Source organism: Artemia franciscana, chromosome 2, assembly GCF_032884065.1.
Source record: "Artemia franciscana chromosome 2, ASM3288406v1, whole genome shotgun sequence".
NCBI lineage: Eukaryota > Metazoa > Arthropoda > Branchiopoda > Anostraca > Artemiidae > Artemia > Artemia franciscana.
Genome location: NC_088864.1, coordinates 16,960,943 through 16,975,137, shown reverse-complemented (window position 1 = coordinate 16,975,137; position 14,195 = coordinate 16,960,943). Strand labels below are relative to the sequence as shown.

The following is a 14,195-nucleotide window of genomic DNA, read 5'->3' as shown; positions in this document are numbered from 1 at the left end:
TCACGACAAAAATAAATGTTCTGGTTGTCAATTACGTTTTTGTAATTCCGATTTCATTATGGTTCAAGAGGAACTACTTATTACGATTCAAATTACAATTCCATGATATTCAACAGAATCAGACGAGTTTGTTTTTCTTCTTTTTTTTTTAGACTAGCTACATGGCATATGAGATAACAGATCTATGTATTCTTTCGGCAGTATGTCCTGCTTTAAACCACGGGACAGGCTTACCAAAGGTTCAATGCTCAGTCCCCAAACGGGTGTTTGAAAGTATGTCTTCTCTTTGGGGCAGGGTTGCCAACTTTTCGCTCCATGAGTGTACCCCTGAGCATCCAAAAATGTGCCATTTTTTGCTAAAATATGTCCATCTTGAAATCTCAAAAACTAGAGGTTATTTTTTTCAGTTGTATTATTGACCAAAAGACGTTTTGCAAACCTCTGTCAAAGCGGCCATTTAACATCAAAAGTAATGAAAACGAAAACAATCCAAATGAAACATTCGTACACAGTCTAAAAACACGAAATTCATATAAACGTGCTTATAAACATATAAACAAGGCTTGTATGCTTCAAAAAAAAAGAAAAAAAGAAAAGAGCCCTACTTATGTGAAAAGTGATAATTTTTAAAACCAAAATATATATCCAGTTGGGAAATGTTTCGTTTTATGTCGTAAATTTGCAAAATGTGCCTCTTTTTTGCCCTTTTATGTCATTGTGTCCCGGTACATGGGAATATGTTGTTTTGACATACATTTTGCCCAGTTGGCAACTCTGCTTCGAAGACGTGAATAAAACTTACGTTTAAGGTTGTTCTCTTCAGACACTTGCTACCAGCGTTGCGAACGCGGTACAATTTACTGTTTTTGGTACAGTTTAGAGGTCCTCATACAAGTCGTTACATTTGGAAATTTTATGTTAGAAAACAAAACTTCCTGTGTAGTTTGGTTGTATTTCCTCCTTACTGACTTGTATATCTGTTCAAGTTTTAGTTTATCGAAAATTGTTCTTCTTTATCGGCAAATTTTTAACCTGCTGTTCAGATAGCGCAAATTCATCTTTTGCGGTACAATTTTAGTCTGAGAACTAGTACATTTTATTTCGAAGCCTTGGCAACGCTGCTTGCTACCCGTTTAATAGCTTACATGTCAAAGTTTTCGGCCTGAATCTTACCGGCATTGTACTGGGGAATTACTGATTGTTCTTTTATAGAAATTGAAGATTGCTTTATAGTACCAGGTCACCAGATAAGTCCAAATCTCAGGTCCATTTTAATTACGCGGTTTTAGATATCTCTTTTACCTTCGATCTAAGGAGACAACATGTGGTTTTGATGCGGTACCAACCTCAGGGGGTTGATTCCACAAGTGCAGTAGGTTACAAGTAGACAAAGCTCCTCAAAAGGAGGTGAATACTAAAAGTTTTGTCTTGTAAAACACAAGAGTCATGCAATTAAAGGCAACAAATAGTTATTTATGGCGATTCAGCTTCTTCTATGAACCCCATTCTGGATCCACTGGGGTGTTGCAAAATCATTTCTGGAACACCTAGTACAATTCAGGCAGCCATATTCAGGAATAGATAGATTTCTGACATACCTAGTACATTCAGAAATAGATCTAATGCAAGCTTGCTATATAGAAATGAACTTTTGACCCGTTGGACATTTTTTGCAGCTTATTTGGGGTCTTACGTTACAAACGCTCCTGCTTTCTTGGAAGCAAGGGTATTTTATTATTCATAAGCTGCTTTTCCACTCCACTGTATTTAAAGACCTACTCCGTCACAGGAAGTTCTAATTTCCTTTTAGCCATTTATTATAACCTTTTCGATATTCTTTCGAGGGTATACTGTTTTTCCCTCAATCCCCATAAAACTTAATTTTTGGCATTCCATCAGTGTGACAGAATTGGTCAGTCTTTCAAGGAAAGAATGCATGCGGCTTAGTCTTCAGATATTCAGGAAAAGGAAAAGATTTTGGCCCAAGGATAAAATTATTGAGCTATCCATCTTTTGTCCTTTTCAGTTTCAGTCAAAGTATCCTTTGTCAGTTTGATTTAATAAAGGTATCCCAGGACACCAATTCGATTAACCTTAGACTTTGATGCGAACTGAGCAACCAGATACATTGTCAGAGTTCTACTTCTACAAAATTAGGAGTGCATAAGGGCTGAAATAACAAACAGTTACATTTCTTTCAGCCCTTTAAGTACACACACACATATATATATATATATATATATATATATATATATATATATATATATATATATATATATATATATATATATATATATATATATATATATATATATATATATATGTATATATATATAAATATGCTACCGGGAGCCTGCCGGCACGTGTCAGGCTTCTGTATAAGGACTCATTGTCGCTTGTCTTCTAACCGCAGACTATTTGAAACAATTTACTGTCTTTTAATACTGAAGTCTTTTCAAAGATATTTTATTATTAAAGCAAGTCCGATTTCTAACAACGATATTTACTAAACTTTAAACTTTTGGTTTTATTTTTTAAGGTTTTTGAATTGTTGTAATCCCTTGTTAAAATATACACAAATATTTTTGCATCCACCAGTTTTTGCTCTTTACGCAATTTAATGTCTTTTCATACTAATTCTGTTCAAAGATATTTGATTATTGATGCTAGTCCGATTTCTAACAACAATATATACTAAGCTTCAAATTTTTGGTTTTCTTTTTTGAGGTTTTTGAATTGTTGTAGTTCCTTGTCGAAATAGAGAATCATCATTTGTAATAATTGCAAATTTTCGTTTTTTGGGCCTTCCTACTGACATTTTGTAACTGGTTGCGTTAAAAAGGGTTTTCTTTTTTAAGGTTTTTGATTTGTTGTAATCCCTTGTTAAAATATATACTAATATTTTAGCGATTACCAGTTTTTTGCTTTATACGTAATTTAATGTCTTTTCATACTGACTCTTTTCAAAAATATTTTATTATTGAAGCTTCCCTGATCTCTAACAACCATATGTACTAAGTTTGAAACTTTTGGATTTCTTTTTTAAGGTTTTTGAATTGTTGCAAATAATTGTAATAATTGCAAATTTTCGTTTTTTGGGCCTTTTTACTGACATTATATAACTGGTTGTGTTAAAACCTATAAGCTTAATCACGTAGCGAGTGGATTTTATCTAACAAAAAAAAGCAAATTAATTTAAAAATTTTCAGGCATTTTGCTGGTTTGAATTAAAACGCTAAACTTATTGCTCAGGCACTGTAAATATTTTGCAGTTTACATAATAATCTTAGTGATTCTGAACTGAACATAAAATTTGTTTCAACTTTTTCTCTTGTCTTTTGCTTATACTTTTAAGGAAAGAAGTTCGGTAATGTAATAATGCCCGCCCCAGCAACACGTATGCAAGGTGCTAATTTTTAACTGCGTATTTTTTTCTTTTTTTCTTTTTTTAAAGTTTTTTTTTTTTTTAGTTTGAATTGCAATTGTTGATCGCTTAAATAAAAACCACTAGTTTTTTTTAGTTTATTTTTTTTAAATTTCCTTTTTTTCTGTTTTCTTTTTTTCTTTTTTAGTTTTTTTCAGTTTTTTATTTATTTATTTTTTAGTTTTTTTTAATTGTTGATTGTTTAAACAAAAATCACAGTAGATTTTGTAGAGAACAGAACTAAAGAAGTACAGTAGATTAAAAGAGGTACAGACGTTACCAAACAAACAAACAGTATATTTATATATATATATATATATATATATATATATATATATATATATATATATATATATATATATATATATATATATATATATTTATATATATATGTGTGTGCGTGTGTGTGTGTTATAATCAAACAGTTTTTTAAATAGCCCATACGAAAGATAATAGACTTTGAAATGTCGATGTTTTCAGTAAACAATTCAGGATAAGCAAACAGCACTCCAAAAGTGTCTCTCTTCTTTATCTTTTCTTTGAATTTTACAAAACGCTAAAAAACAAGCAATTTACGTGACAAATTTTGAAAAATAATGCTTTAATCCAAGTATGTGGTCCTAAAGTCTCGTCTTGTCTGAATGCTTGCCACGTGTTGATTTTTCCGAAATGACTTGTTATTACAACAATGTAAACTTAAAACATTCAGCTAACTCTGCAGCTTAGTGAAGAGCCACATATAGCCTGTAGTAAATGGAATTTAATTACAAGTATCCTCAAAATGCTGAACAAAAAGTAGTGAATGAAAAATAATATTTTATGTTATTGATGTTTACACAGTTGATAGATCCCATACAAATTGTCCTGTTTTCCTTGCCATAGCATTCTTCGTCAGTTCTATTTAATTAGGTATCCCGGGACACCAATTCGATTAACTGTTGCCTTTGATACGATCTGAGCTACCAGGTATACTATCAAATATCTACTTAGACCAAATTATGATTTCGTAAGTGCGGAAATAATTTTTTTTTGTCTAATCTCTTCTTTGGCGTTCGAGCTAATAGCTGGTTTTCAAAGGGTAGTAATTTCAGTTATGCTGGGCATAACCAAAGAGACTAGAAGTGTTTAGTTTGTCTTCCTTTTTTTTTTTTTTTTTTTTCAAAAGTAACGCCTGTCTCGTAGATTTCTCGTTCGCGCTGAAATTTATTTAGAGCTGACTACAAGAATAAAACAATAAAAGAAACAAGTTTTTTCAACTGAAAGTAAGGAGCAATTTTGAAACTTAAAACGAACAGAAATTATTACGCATATGCGTGGGGATGCTCCCTCCTCAACACCTCGCTCTTCACGCTCTTCGGCACTTCAAAAAAAGTTACTTATTGGGACAAAATTTTAACTTTAGCGTAAAGAGCGAGGCTTTGAGGATGGGGCTACCTCCCAAATATACGTAATAATTTCTGTTCGTTTCAAGTTTTAGTTGTTTCTCCTTACTTTCAGTTGAGAAAAATAGTTTTTTTTTATTTAATTTCTGATCTTTTTTTAATGATGCCAGGATATCAACTGCAACTCTATGGAAAAATCCACCTCCCAACGGAAATATCCTCTGGATAATTCAAGCCGGGCGAACATTATAATTACCCTTAACATCTCTACGAGTAAAATTGAATCGGAAAAGAGAAAGCAAGATGAATAAAGAAATTTTGTATAGGAATTCTGACAATTCTCCCAGTGTAAAATTTCCCTTGAAATTTTCAAATTTCACCCCCTGGAATCTTTCCTTTCCACGGGAAATTCTCCCCGTGCAAAATACCCCCCATAGAAAATTCGTCCTTCCCTCCCCACCCGAATAATGTATGCATGCTTTCCAATAAAAGATACTATACGTAAACAATGGGCAATTTTTTAACTATGAGACCTTTCCCCAAAGGCTCTGGGGGGTCTTGTTATCTATAAAGCATAGTTATTGGTCCTTTCAACTTTGCTGGACAAAATAGCTTTCTCAAAATTTTGATTGGACGATTTCGGGAAAAAATTGGCGTGGGAGGGGGCCTAGTCACCCTCCTACCAATTTGTTGGTCACTTAAAAGGGCACTAAAACTCTTCATTTCTGTTAGAACGAACCCTCTCCCGACGTTCTAGGCCCACTGGGTCGATACGATAACCCCTTGAAAAAAAAACACGCATCCGTGATCTTTCTTCTGGCAAAAATTACCAAATTCCGCATTTTTGCAGATAGAAGCTTGAAACCTCTACAGTAGGGCTCATTGATATGTTGAACCTAATGATATGATTTTCAGGTTGTGTTTCAGGGGGTGTTTCTCCTGTTTGTCGAAAATCAGGCAAAGTTTTTCAGTCTCGTAACCTTTGATGGGTAAAACTAAACTTAATGAAACTTACGTATTTGAAGTCAGCATAAAAATACAATTTTTTTAGCATTTCTATTGGTGTCAAAATTCAGTTTTTATGGCACTTGGTATTAACCAAGTGACATTTAGCGATCGCAAATTCTGTCGGTCGGTCTGTCCGTCTATCTGTCCAGGTTTCGCTAGTTTAGGCACTTTCAGATAAGCTAGGACGATGAGACTTGGCAGGCGCATCAGGGACTAGACCAGATTAAATTACAAATATTCGTTTCCCCGATTCGACCACCTGGGGGGTGGGGGACGGTTAATTCGGAAAAAATAGAAAAAATGAAGTATTTTTAACTTACGAACGGGTGATTGGATCTTAATGAAATTTGATATTTAGAAGGATGTCGTGTCTCAGAGCTTTTATTTTAAATTCTGACCGGATCTGGTGACATTGGGGGGAGTTGGAGGGGGAAACCGAAAATCTTGGAAAACGCTTAGAGGCGAGGGATCGGGATGAAACTTGGTAGAAAAACTAAGCACAAGTCCTGGATACGTGATTAACATAACCAGAACGGATCCGCTCCCTTTTGGGGAGTTGGGGGGAGGGTTAATTCTGAAAAATTAGAAAAAATGAGGTATTTTTAACTTATGAAGGAGTGGTCGGACCTTAATTAAATTTCATATTTATAAAGACCTCGTAACTCAGATCTCTTATTTTAAGTCCGACTGAATCCAGTTTCATTGGGGGGGAGTTGGGGGGGGGGCGGAAATCTGGGAAAGGCTTAGAGTGGAGGGATCGGGATGAAACTTGGTGGTAAAAAATAAGCACAAATCCTAAATACGTGATTGACATAACCGTAATGGATCTGCTCTCATTGGGGGAGTTGGGGGAGGGTTAATTCTGAAAACTAGAAAAAATGAGGTATTTTTTACTTACGACGGAGTGATCGGATCTTAATAAAATTTCATATTTAGAAGGACCTCGTAACTCACATCTCTTATTTTAATTCTCTACCGGATCCAGTGTCATTGGGGGGATTTGGCGGGGGGACCGGAAATCTTGGAAAAACGCTTAGAGTGGAGAGATCAAGATGAAACTTTATGGAAAGAATAAGCACAAGTCCAAGATACGTGACTGACACAACCGGACCGTATCCGCTCTCTTTGGGGGAGTTGGGGGTAATTGAGAAAAATTAGAAAATATGAGGCATTTGTAACTTACGAACGGGTTGTCAGATCTTAATGAAAGTTGATATTTAGAAGGATCTTGTGCTTCAAAGCTCTCAATTTAAATCACGACCAGATCCGGTGACATTTGGGGGGTTGGAGGGAAAAACCGGAATTCTTGGAAAACGTTAAAATTGAGGTATCTTTATCTTACGAATGGGTGATCGAACCTTAATGAAACTTAATATATAGAAAGATCTCAGGTTTCAGATGCTCTATTTTTATTTCAAATCGGATCCGGAGACATGGGGGGTTGGAGGGGAGAAACAAATCTTGGAAAACACTTAGAGTGGAGATATCGGAATGGAACTTGATGGAAAGAATGAGCATATATTCTAGATACGTGATTGACATAATTGGAACGGATCCGCTCTCTTTGGGAGAGATGGGGGGGGGGTGTTAGTTCGGAAAAATTAGAAAAATTGTGGTATTTTTAACTTAAGAACGGGTGACCGGATCTTAATGAAATTTGATATTTAGAAGGAACTCATGTCTCAGAGCTCTTATTTTAAATCCTTACCAGATCTGGTTACATCGGGGGGAGCTGGAGGGGGAAACCAAAAATCTTGGAAAACGCTTAGAGTTGAGAGATCGGGATGAAACTTGGTGGATAGAATAAGCAAATGTCGTAGATACGTGATTGACGCAAAAAAAATTGTTACCACAAGCCCCGAAGGGCCAAATTCGAGTTTCGGGGTTAATAAACAAAAACAGGACAAACATCAAAAAGAGGTTAAAAAGCAACAATACACTTAAAACCAGTAAAATTATGCAAAAATTAAATTGTCAGAATGGATAAGTCATCTATTGAAAATTATTTTATTTCGATTGAAGTACAAAGTTTTTGTTAAACAGTATGTTAACATTTCTTTTTAAAACTGGCTAAGTTTTCATTAAAAAGGCATTTATACAAAAGAGCAGTTTTGTTTTTCTAAGAACTTTCTATCTTATATCTAATTCTGGACAAGTTTTTTTTTGCAGGTTTCAAGCTGTTTTTGTTTTCCATTTATAGCCTACCGCTTGAAAGATCTACGTTGGCCGAACTTGTAGTAAAATAACACATAACACAAGGTTTAACTCCAAATCTTTTTTCCATATGTTTTCAATTATAAGTTTTTGTCTCTTGCTTCTTTTTATAAAGAGGAGTCATTCTATTTCTTAATAATAAATAATTGTTACTTCTAAAATTTTTATTATATTAACATTGTTATTTATTAACTTTGGTTTTTAGCACATAACAAATGTTAGTAGTAGCCTAAGTAATTGTTTGTTTTATTATCAATTATTAACATAAAACTTCATACAAGCACATCCCCTCTAAATGCCATATCATGATATAGAGGAGGGATAACCAAACAATCCACAAAAAAATAATAATTAATATTAATAATAAAGGCAATTAATATTTATAGATATAAATAATAATAGGTAAAAGAAAGGCTAAGAAAAAAATGTCACTATACTGATAACTAGTCTATGTACAGAGATGCCATCATCATCAACGATAAACGTTAAAAAAATGTTTTACAGTCATAAGTCAATAATTATTGAAAAAAAAAATCCGTAATCATTTAAAGCCTTCTTCAAGCCCCAACTAAAAAGAATAAGTTGTGCTTATTTGTTACTTACGTTTGGCCAAAGATAAAAGGGCTATTATTTCTAAAAAGAAACAATATTGAATCCTTATTTTTCAGTCTTATGGTCTACATAATCGTTTAGTCATAAATATTCGGCGCAAAAAAATTATATTCGAATATCATGCAAGCTAAGTGATTCTCACAAGTTTACAAAGATGCTAGGTAAAAGCCACACTAAGCAAAAAATAGAACCACGTGAGTTTCTGCAGTTACCTGATATTTGATATAGGCCTATTCCTGTTGGGCGAGTAACAAGGGCTCCGACTTTACGCGAGTCAACAAGATTCGTAACTCTGAACTCTGAAGCTGCTTTTGGTGTTATTTTGTGGACCCTTTTAATATTGTAGTTGGTGGACCGATCCTTTTCTGCTTAGCACTTCCCGATGTAAGAAAATGTACTATATTTCAGAAATTTTTGGAACGATTCAGACCGCTAATTTGCTCTTTACGACAAACAAATAAAAATACGTCATCAAACTGCAGACATTTTTTAATCACCGGTCGAAATTGTTAGTCTAAATAAAACGTAACTTAAGGGCATTTGGCATTACGGTTAAGGGGGGTGGAAAAGAACCGTGTGCAGCTGTGTTGGCCTCAGGTGACTTGATGCTGCATGGAGTTATTGATAGTAGTAGTAATAGTTACTTTTTGTATCTTCTGCCAGGTTTATCTCACAGATAGGAAAAGTGCAGTTTTAAGCTTCTACTTCTTGAGTTTCTCAAAATTATGCATTAATTCTTTACCCTGATTGGTCAATCATAAATTTTATGATTGAAAGTTAAAAGATGTTCAACATGATAAATTATGGACTGGATGCAAAGTTGACGATGTAGTTGAGAGAGAAAAATTCATTTTAGTTAAGGACCAATATTAAGAAAAAATGATAATAATCATATCAACAGACATGCCCCGTGCAAATCTATTTTGATTTATTTGTGGCAGGACTCGATATTTTAATCATTTAATTATATATATATATATATATATATATATATATATATATATATATATATATATATATATATATATATATATATATATATATATATAAAAGAAACAAAAAGAAAAATTAATTTCTATAAAAAAAAAAATTTAACCTCATAGAAACCTTGGATCGATACTTACAAAACCTCACCCGTTTCTACTCACCAATAAATTTCTATGTTATTTTTGAAAGAAGATTTATTCTTTTGGTCCGATTTTGAGTGCGTTATTTTGATTTTATTCACAAGTGTGCTTATAATTTGGCCTGGCCATAATTCGTTTTGAGTTTACATCTCTTAGTAGATAGTAACAACCAGATTCAATTAAGGAGTGAAAACCCTTCTAGCTGTTAGTATTTGTTGCCGTAAACCGTTATACCGAGCCACCCTATAGTCACAACTGTCGACGAAAAAGCCAAGATTTATGAATTATCGGGGTTATTTTCTTGATTTTAACTTCACATTTTAGCTACTGAAGAAGAAAATTGATACAAAATTGTTTGGAAAAGCTTTATATCCTAAACTAATGCTGTGTCTTTTTACATATTTCGGTTACAGATGAAAAAAAGTTGTCCCAAGCTTTCGTCATGTCTAGTTTTAAAAAAATATAAATTAACTTTTGACTCTGATTGGTCAATCGCAAATTTTATTCTTGAAACATAAACAATGTTCAGCTTGAGAAACTAAGAATGGCGTAATAATTGGCACTGTAGTTGTGCGCAATTTAAAATTTATCAACAAATGCAACTATGTATTTTGCCCGGGTAAAATTGTTATTTCATTGTTCAAACTTCTTTGCTTAGAGATGGCCTATAGAATTTTGTAATGAGCTTCCATGAACAATGCGAAACATTTATTTCTGTGATTCATTTAGCCAAAGCTGTTACACTGATTAAACATGGCTGTGAAATAGTGACCTTGTAAAACTTTTCGTATTAGTTATGACTTCCCTTTTGTAGCAAAACTCCATTGAAAATTTCTACTTTGAGTAGAAGGATTTAAATCTTAAGTAATTTCCTAAAAGTGCTTTCTTTCCTGTTAGAACTTTTAATCTATCAGGTCTTTATAGTTTATGAAGTCAGTACTTCCAGCTGCAAGATGACTAGTGACTGTTAAAGCTGATTTTCTGTTCCAGAGGAAAGTCTATTCCGGGATATAATTTTCTCGCAAGAGGAATTTCATCCTTTGCTTATGTTGTCGAAAGGGAAAGCACTGATCTCTGGTTTATAACACCCTTTCCTCAAAAAATTCTACTTTAGAAAAAGTGCTATCAATGTGTAAGACAGCATAATTGAACTATTATTTTTGACTGTCCAATCCTGGAATTATTTATTTAGAGTTTATTCTGATTTTAGATTGTCAGCTGTTTTTATTAATTAAATTCTGTATAAATTTAAGCTGCCAATTTCGCAGTGGTATGATGCTTTACTCCCTACTTAAAGTGCGTTCAGACCCTGAACTATGGTAATTTGCTGTCACTGTAATTTATTATATGGTAGTTGACACAGTCATTAAAACCACAGTCATTAAAAAAAGCTTTTTCAAAATAAAGTTTTTCAAACAGTTCGTGGTAACGAATTTCAAGTAAAGAGTAATCCGGCTCAATAGTAACTAAAAAGCGGAGTTTTGACACCAATAGATATATGAAAAGAATCGGCTTATTATGCCGATTCCAAATATATAAATCTCAAAAAGTTTTGTCTTGCTCTTAAAATACTACAAGTCTAACAAAATATGCCTGATTTTCAAAAAAAGGAGGAAACACCCCCTAAGAATCATTAAATCTCAGTGACTCACAATGAATCATATCATCAGATTCGGTGTATCAGAGAACCCTACTGTAGAGGTTTTAAGCATCTATCTGCGAAAATATGGAATTATGTATTTTTCGCCAGAAGAAAGATTACAGATACATGTTTGTTTTTTTGTTTGTTTGTTTGTTTTTTCCCAGGGATGATCGTATCGACCCAGTGGTCCCAGAACATCAGGAGAGGGCTCGTTCAAACAGGATTTAAAAGTTCTTGCACCCTTTTCAGGGATCAAAAAGATTGGAGAGCAGTTAGCCCCCGTCCCACCCCCTTTTTCGTCAAAATCCTCTGATCAAAATTTTGAGACGGCCATTTTGTTAAGCATACTTGAAAAACACAGTAACTATGCCTTTGGGTATAACATGACCCACCACAGCCCCTGGGGAAAGATCTTGAAGGTATAAAACTTGCCGATTGTTTACGTTTTGCATTTCTTGTTATTGGGAAGTATGCATGCATTTTTCAGGGAGTGGGGGCGAATTTTCTGCTGGGGTATTTTTCATGAGGAAAATTTCCATAGGTAGGGAAGTTTCCAGGGAATAAATTTTTGAGAGAAAATTTTACACTGGGGGAACTTGCCGGAATTCTTATACAAAATTCATCTAATGTCTTGGTTTTTCTCTGCCGACTCAATTTTACGCGTGAGATGTGTCCAGGGTAAATTTTTACCAGGTTTGAATTGTCTAGAGGATATATGTGTGGGGAGGAGCGATTTTTCCGTGAAGGTGGAGCCAGATTCCCTGACATTATTTAAAAAAACGACCAGAAATTAAATATAAAAAAAACAAGTTTTTACAACTGAGAGTAAACAGCAACATTAAAACTTAAATCGAACAGAAATTATTATAATATTATAATATTATTATAATATTCTATTAACATAACAAAAGAAAGTAACCTCGCTCTTCATGCTAAAGTATTTTTAGTAATTTCAACTATTTATTCTACGGCCTTTGTGATTCAGGGGTCATTCTTAAGGAATTGGGACAAAATTTAAGCTTTAGTGTAAAGAGCTAGGTATTGACGAGGGGTGAACCCCCTCACATACGCAATAAAAACATACGAATATAGCAGTTCGTTAAGTAGGTTAATTCGTAAGTTACGTATACTTTTTACTAATGAAAACGTTCGTTAAAAATTAAAAGTTCTAGTTACCTTTTTAAGTAATCAAAAAATTGGACGGCAACTAGGCCCCCTCCCTCGCTCCTTTTTTCTCAAAATCTTCCGATTAAAACTTTGAGAAAGCCATTTAGCCAAAAAAAAATTAATATGCAAATTTTGTTTTAATTATTTATGTGCGGAGAGCCAAGATCAAAACATGAATTAATTCAAAAACGCCCAGAAATTAAATAAATAACAAGTTTTTTTTTTGAATGAAAGTAAGGAGCGACATTAAAACTTGAAAACGAACAGAAATTACTCCGTATATGAAAGGGGCTTTTCCTGCTCAACTCCCCGCTCTTTACGCTAAAGTTTTTACTGTTTTAAAAAGTAGAGTTAAGAGAAAGAGTCAAAATTTAGCGTAAAGAGCGAGGCGTTGAGGAGGAAAAGCCCCTTTCCTATACGGAGTAATTTCTGTTCGTTTTAAGTTTTAATGTCGCTCCTTACTTTCATTTAAAAATCTTGTGTTTTATTTAATCATTAAAAAGAACCATCTCTTCAATGCGCAAATACAAAAACAAAGCGATTTTCGGGACAGAACAATTTTCTCAGAAGATGTTAATCTTTCGTTTTCTTGTTTTAGAATTGCAAAACAATGGCTCTTATATACCCCAGGCCTGCGTTATTGACAACCGACCCGAAAACCCAAAGACGGCGTGTTTTACAGATGGCGCGCGATGGAGAATTAAGTCTTGAGGAAGCCATGGCATGGGTAAATTCTCTTTTCAAAACGATTTAATCATGATGCCGACTTAAATATTGAGTAAAATAAAGGGTATAGAATTTTAAAAAATTTTTAAAAGCAGGCTACTGAAATTTCATAAAGAAATTTTCTTATCCATAGTATAAATGTCGTAACTCTTCCAAAAAAGACTTCCACATATAAGCAGAGGTGGCGATTTTTACGAGAAATTAGAAGGGAGGGGGAGGTGTTTTTCAATTTTTTAACGAAAGTGCAAAAAAAAAGTGTTTTTTTTTTTTAATCTATGAAGGGGGAGGGGAAGTTTTTTTGGATTTTCATCGAAAATACACCAAAAACAATTCCGTTTTAATTTGGGGAGGGGGAATAAAATTTGGGCGGGTTTCGCCTAATACTCTAAATAGCCCCCAACCTGCCCATAAACGTTTAGGGTTTTACAGTCGGGCTGAGAAGTTTACTTTATCCTGTTCGATACTCTGATTTTCTGAATTTAAAGTTTTTTATATTTGGCTGTTAAAGCCAATATGTGCCATGGTAAATTCACCACGTTGAATATATTGGAGATATGTGTCTGACAATTTTAGGGGACTTCGGCTGGTAGAGGGGGTTCCGAGAGGCGTAGGCTACTATTCAACGGTTCGGCTGAAATTTCTTTATTATTTTCTTTCTACAATTTTTTCTAATTGTGGTTGTTATTTTCTTTCTACAATTTTTTTCTAAGTGTGGTTATTATTTTCTTCCTACAAGTTTTCCTTTAAAGTTTGTAAAAAGTTTCCTTTCACACAAAATCTTCTTTTAACTGGCTTATCACTTTATATGCTTCAAATCCAATAAAAGATTGCTCCACATGCATCCTTCATTCAAATTTATGTTCAAGTGTTTGCCTTTTCGCCCAATTTCTCAG

General features: G+C 33.8%; 1 protein-coding gene across 1 annotated transcript in view; it reads left to right on the top strand.

Annotated features, from left to right (window-relative positions):
- The window catches only part of LOC136037956 (uncharacterized), a 247,985-nt gene that overhangs the window by 123,141 nt on the left and 110,649 nt on the right, over positions 1–14,195 (top strand). The window contains exon 7 of the mRNA XM_065720843.1: positions 13,175–13,303. Within this exon, the coding sequence (XP_065576915.1) occupies positions 13,175–13,303 (129 nt within the window). The remainder of the gene's footprint in view (positions 1–13,174; positions 13,304–14,195) is intronic.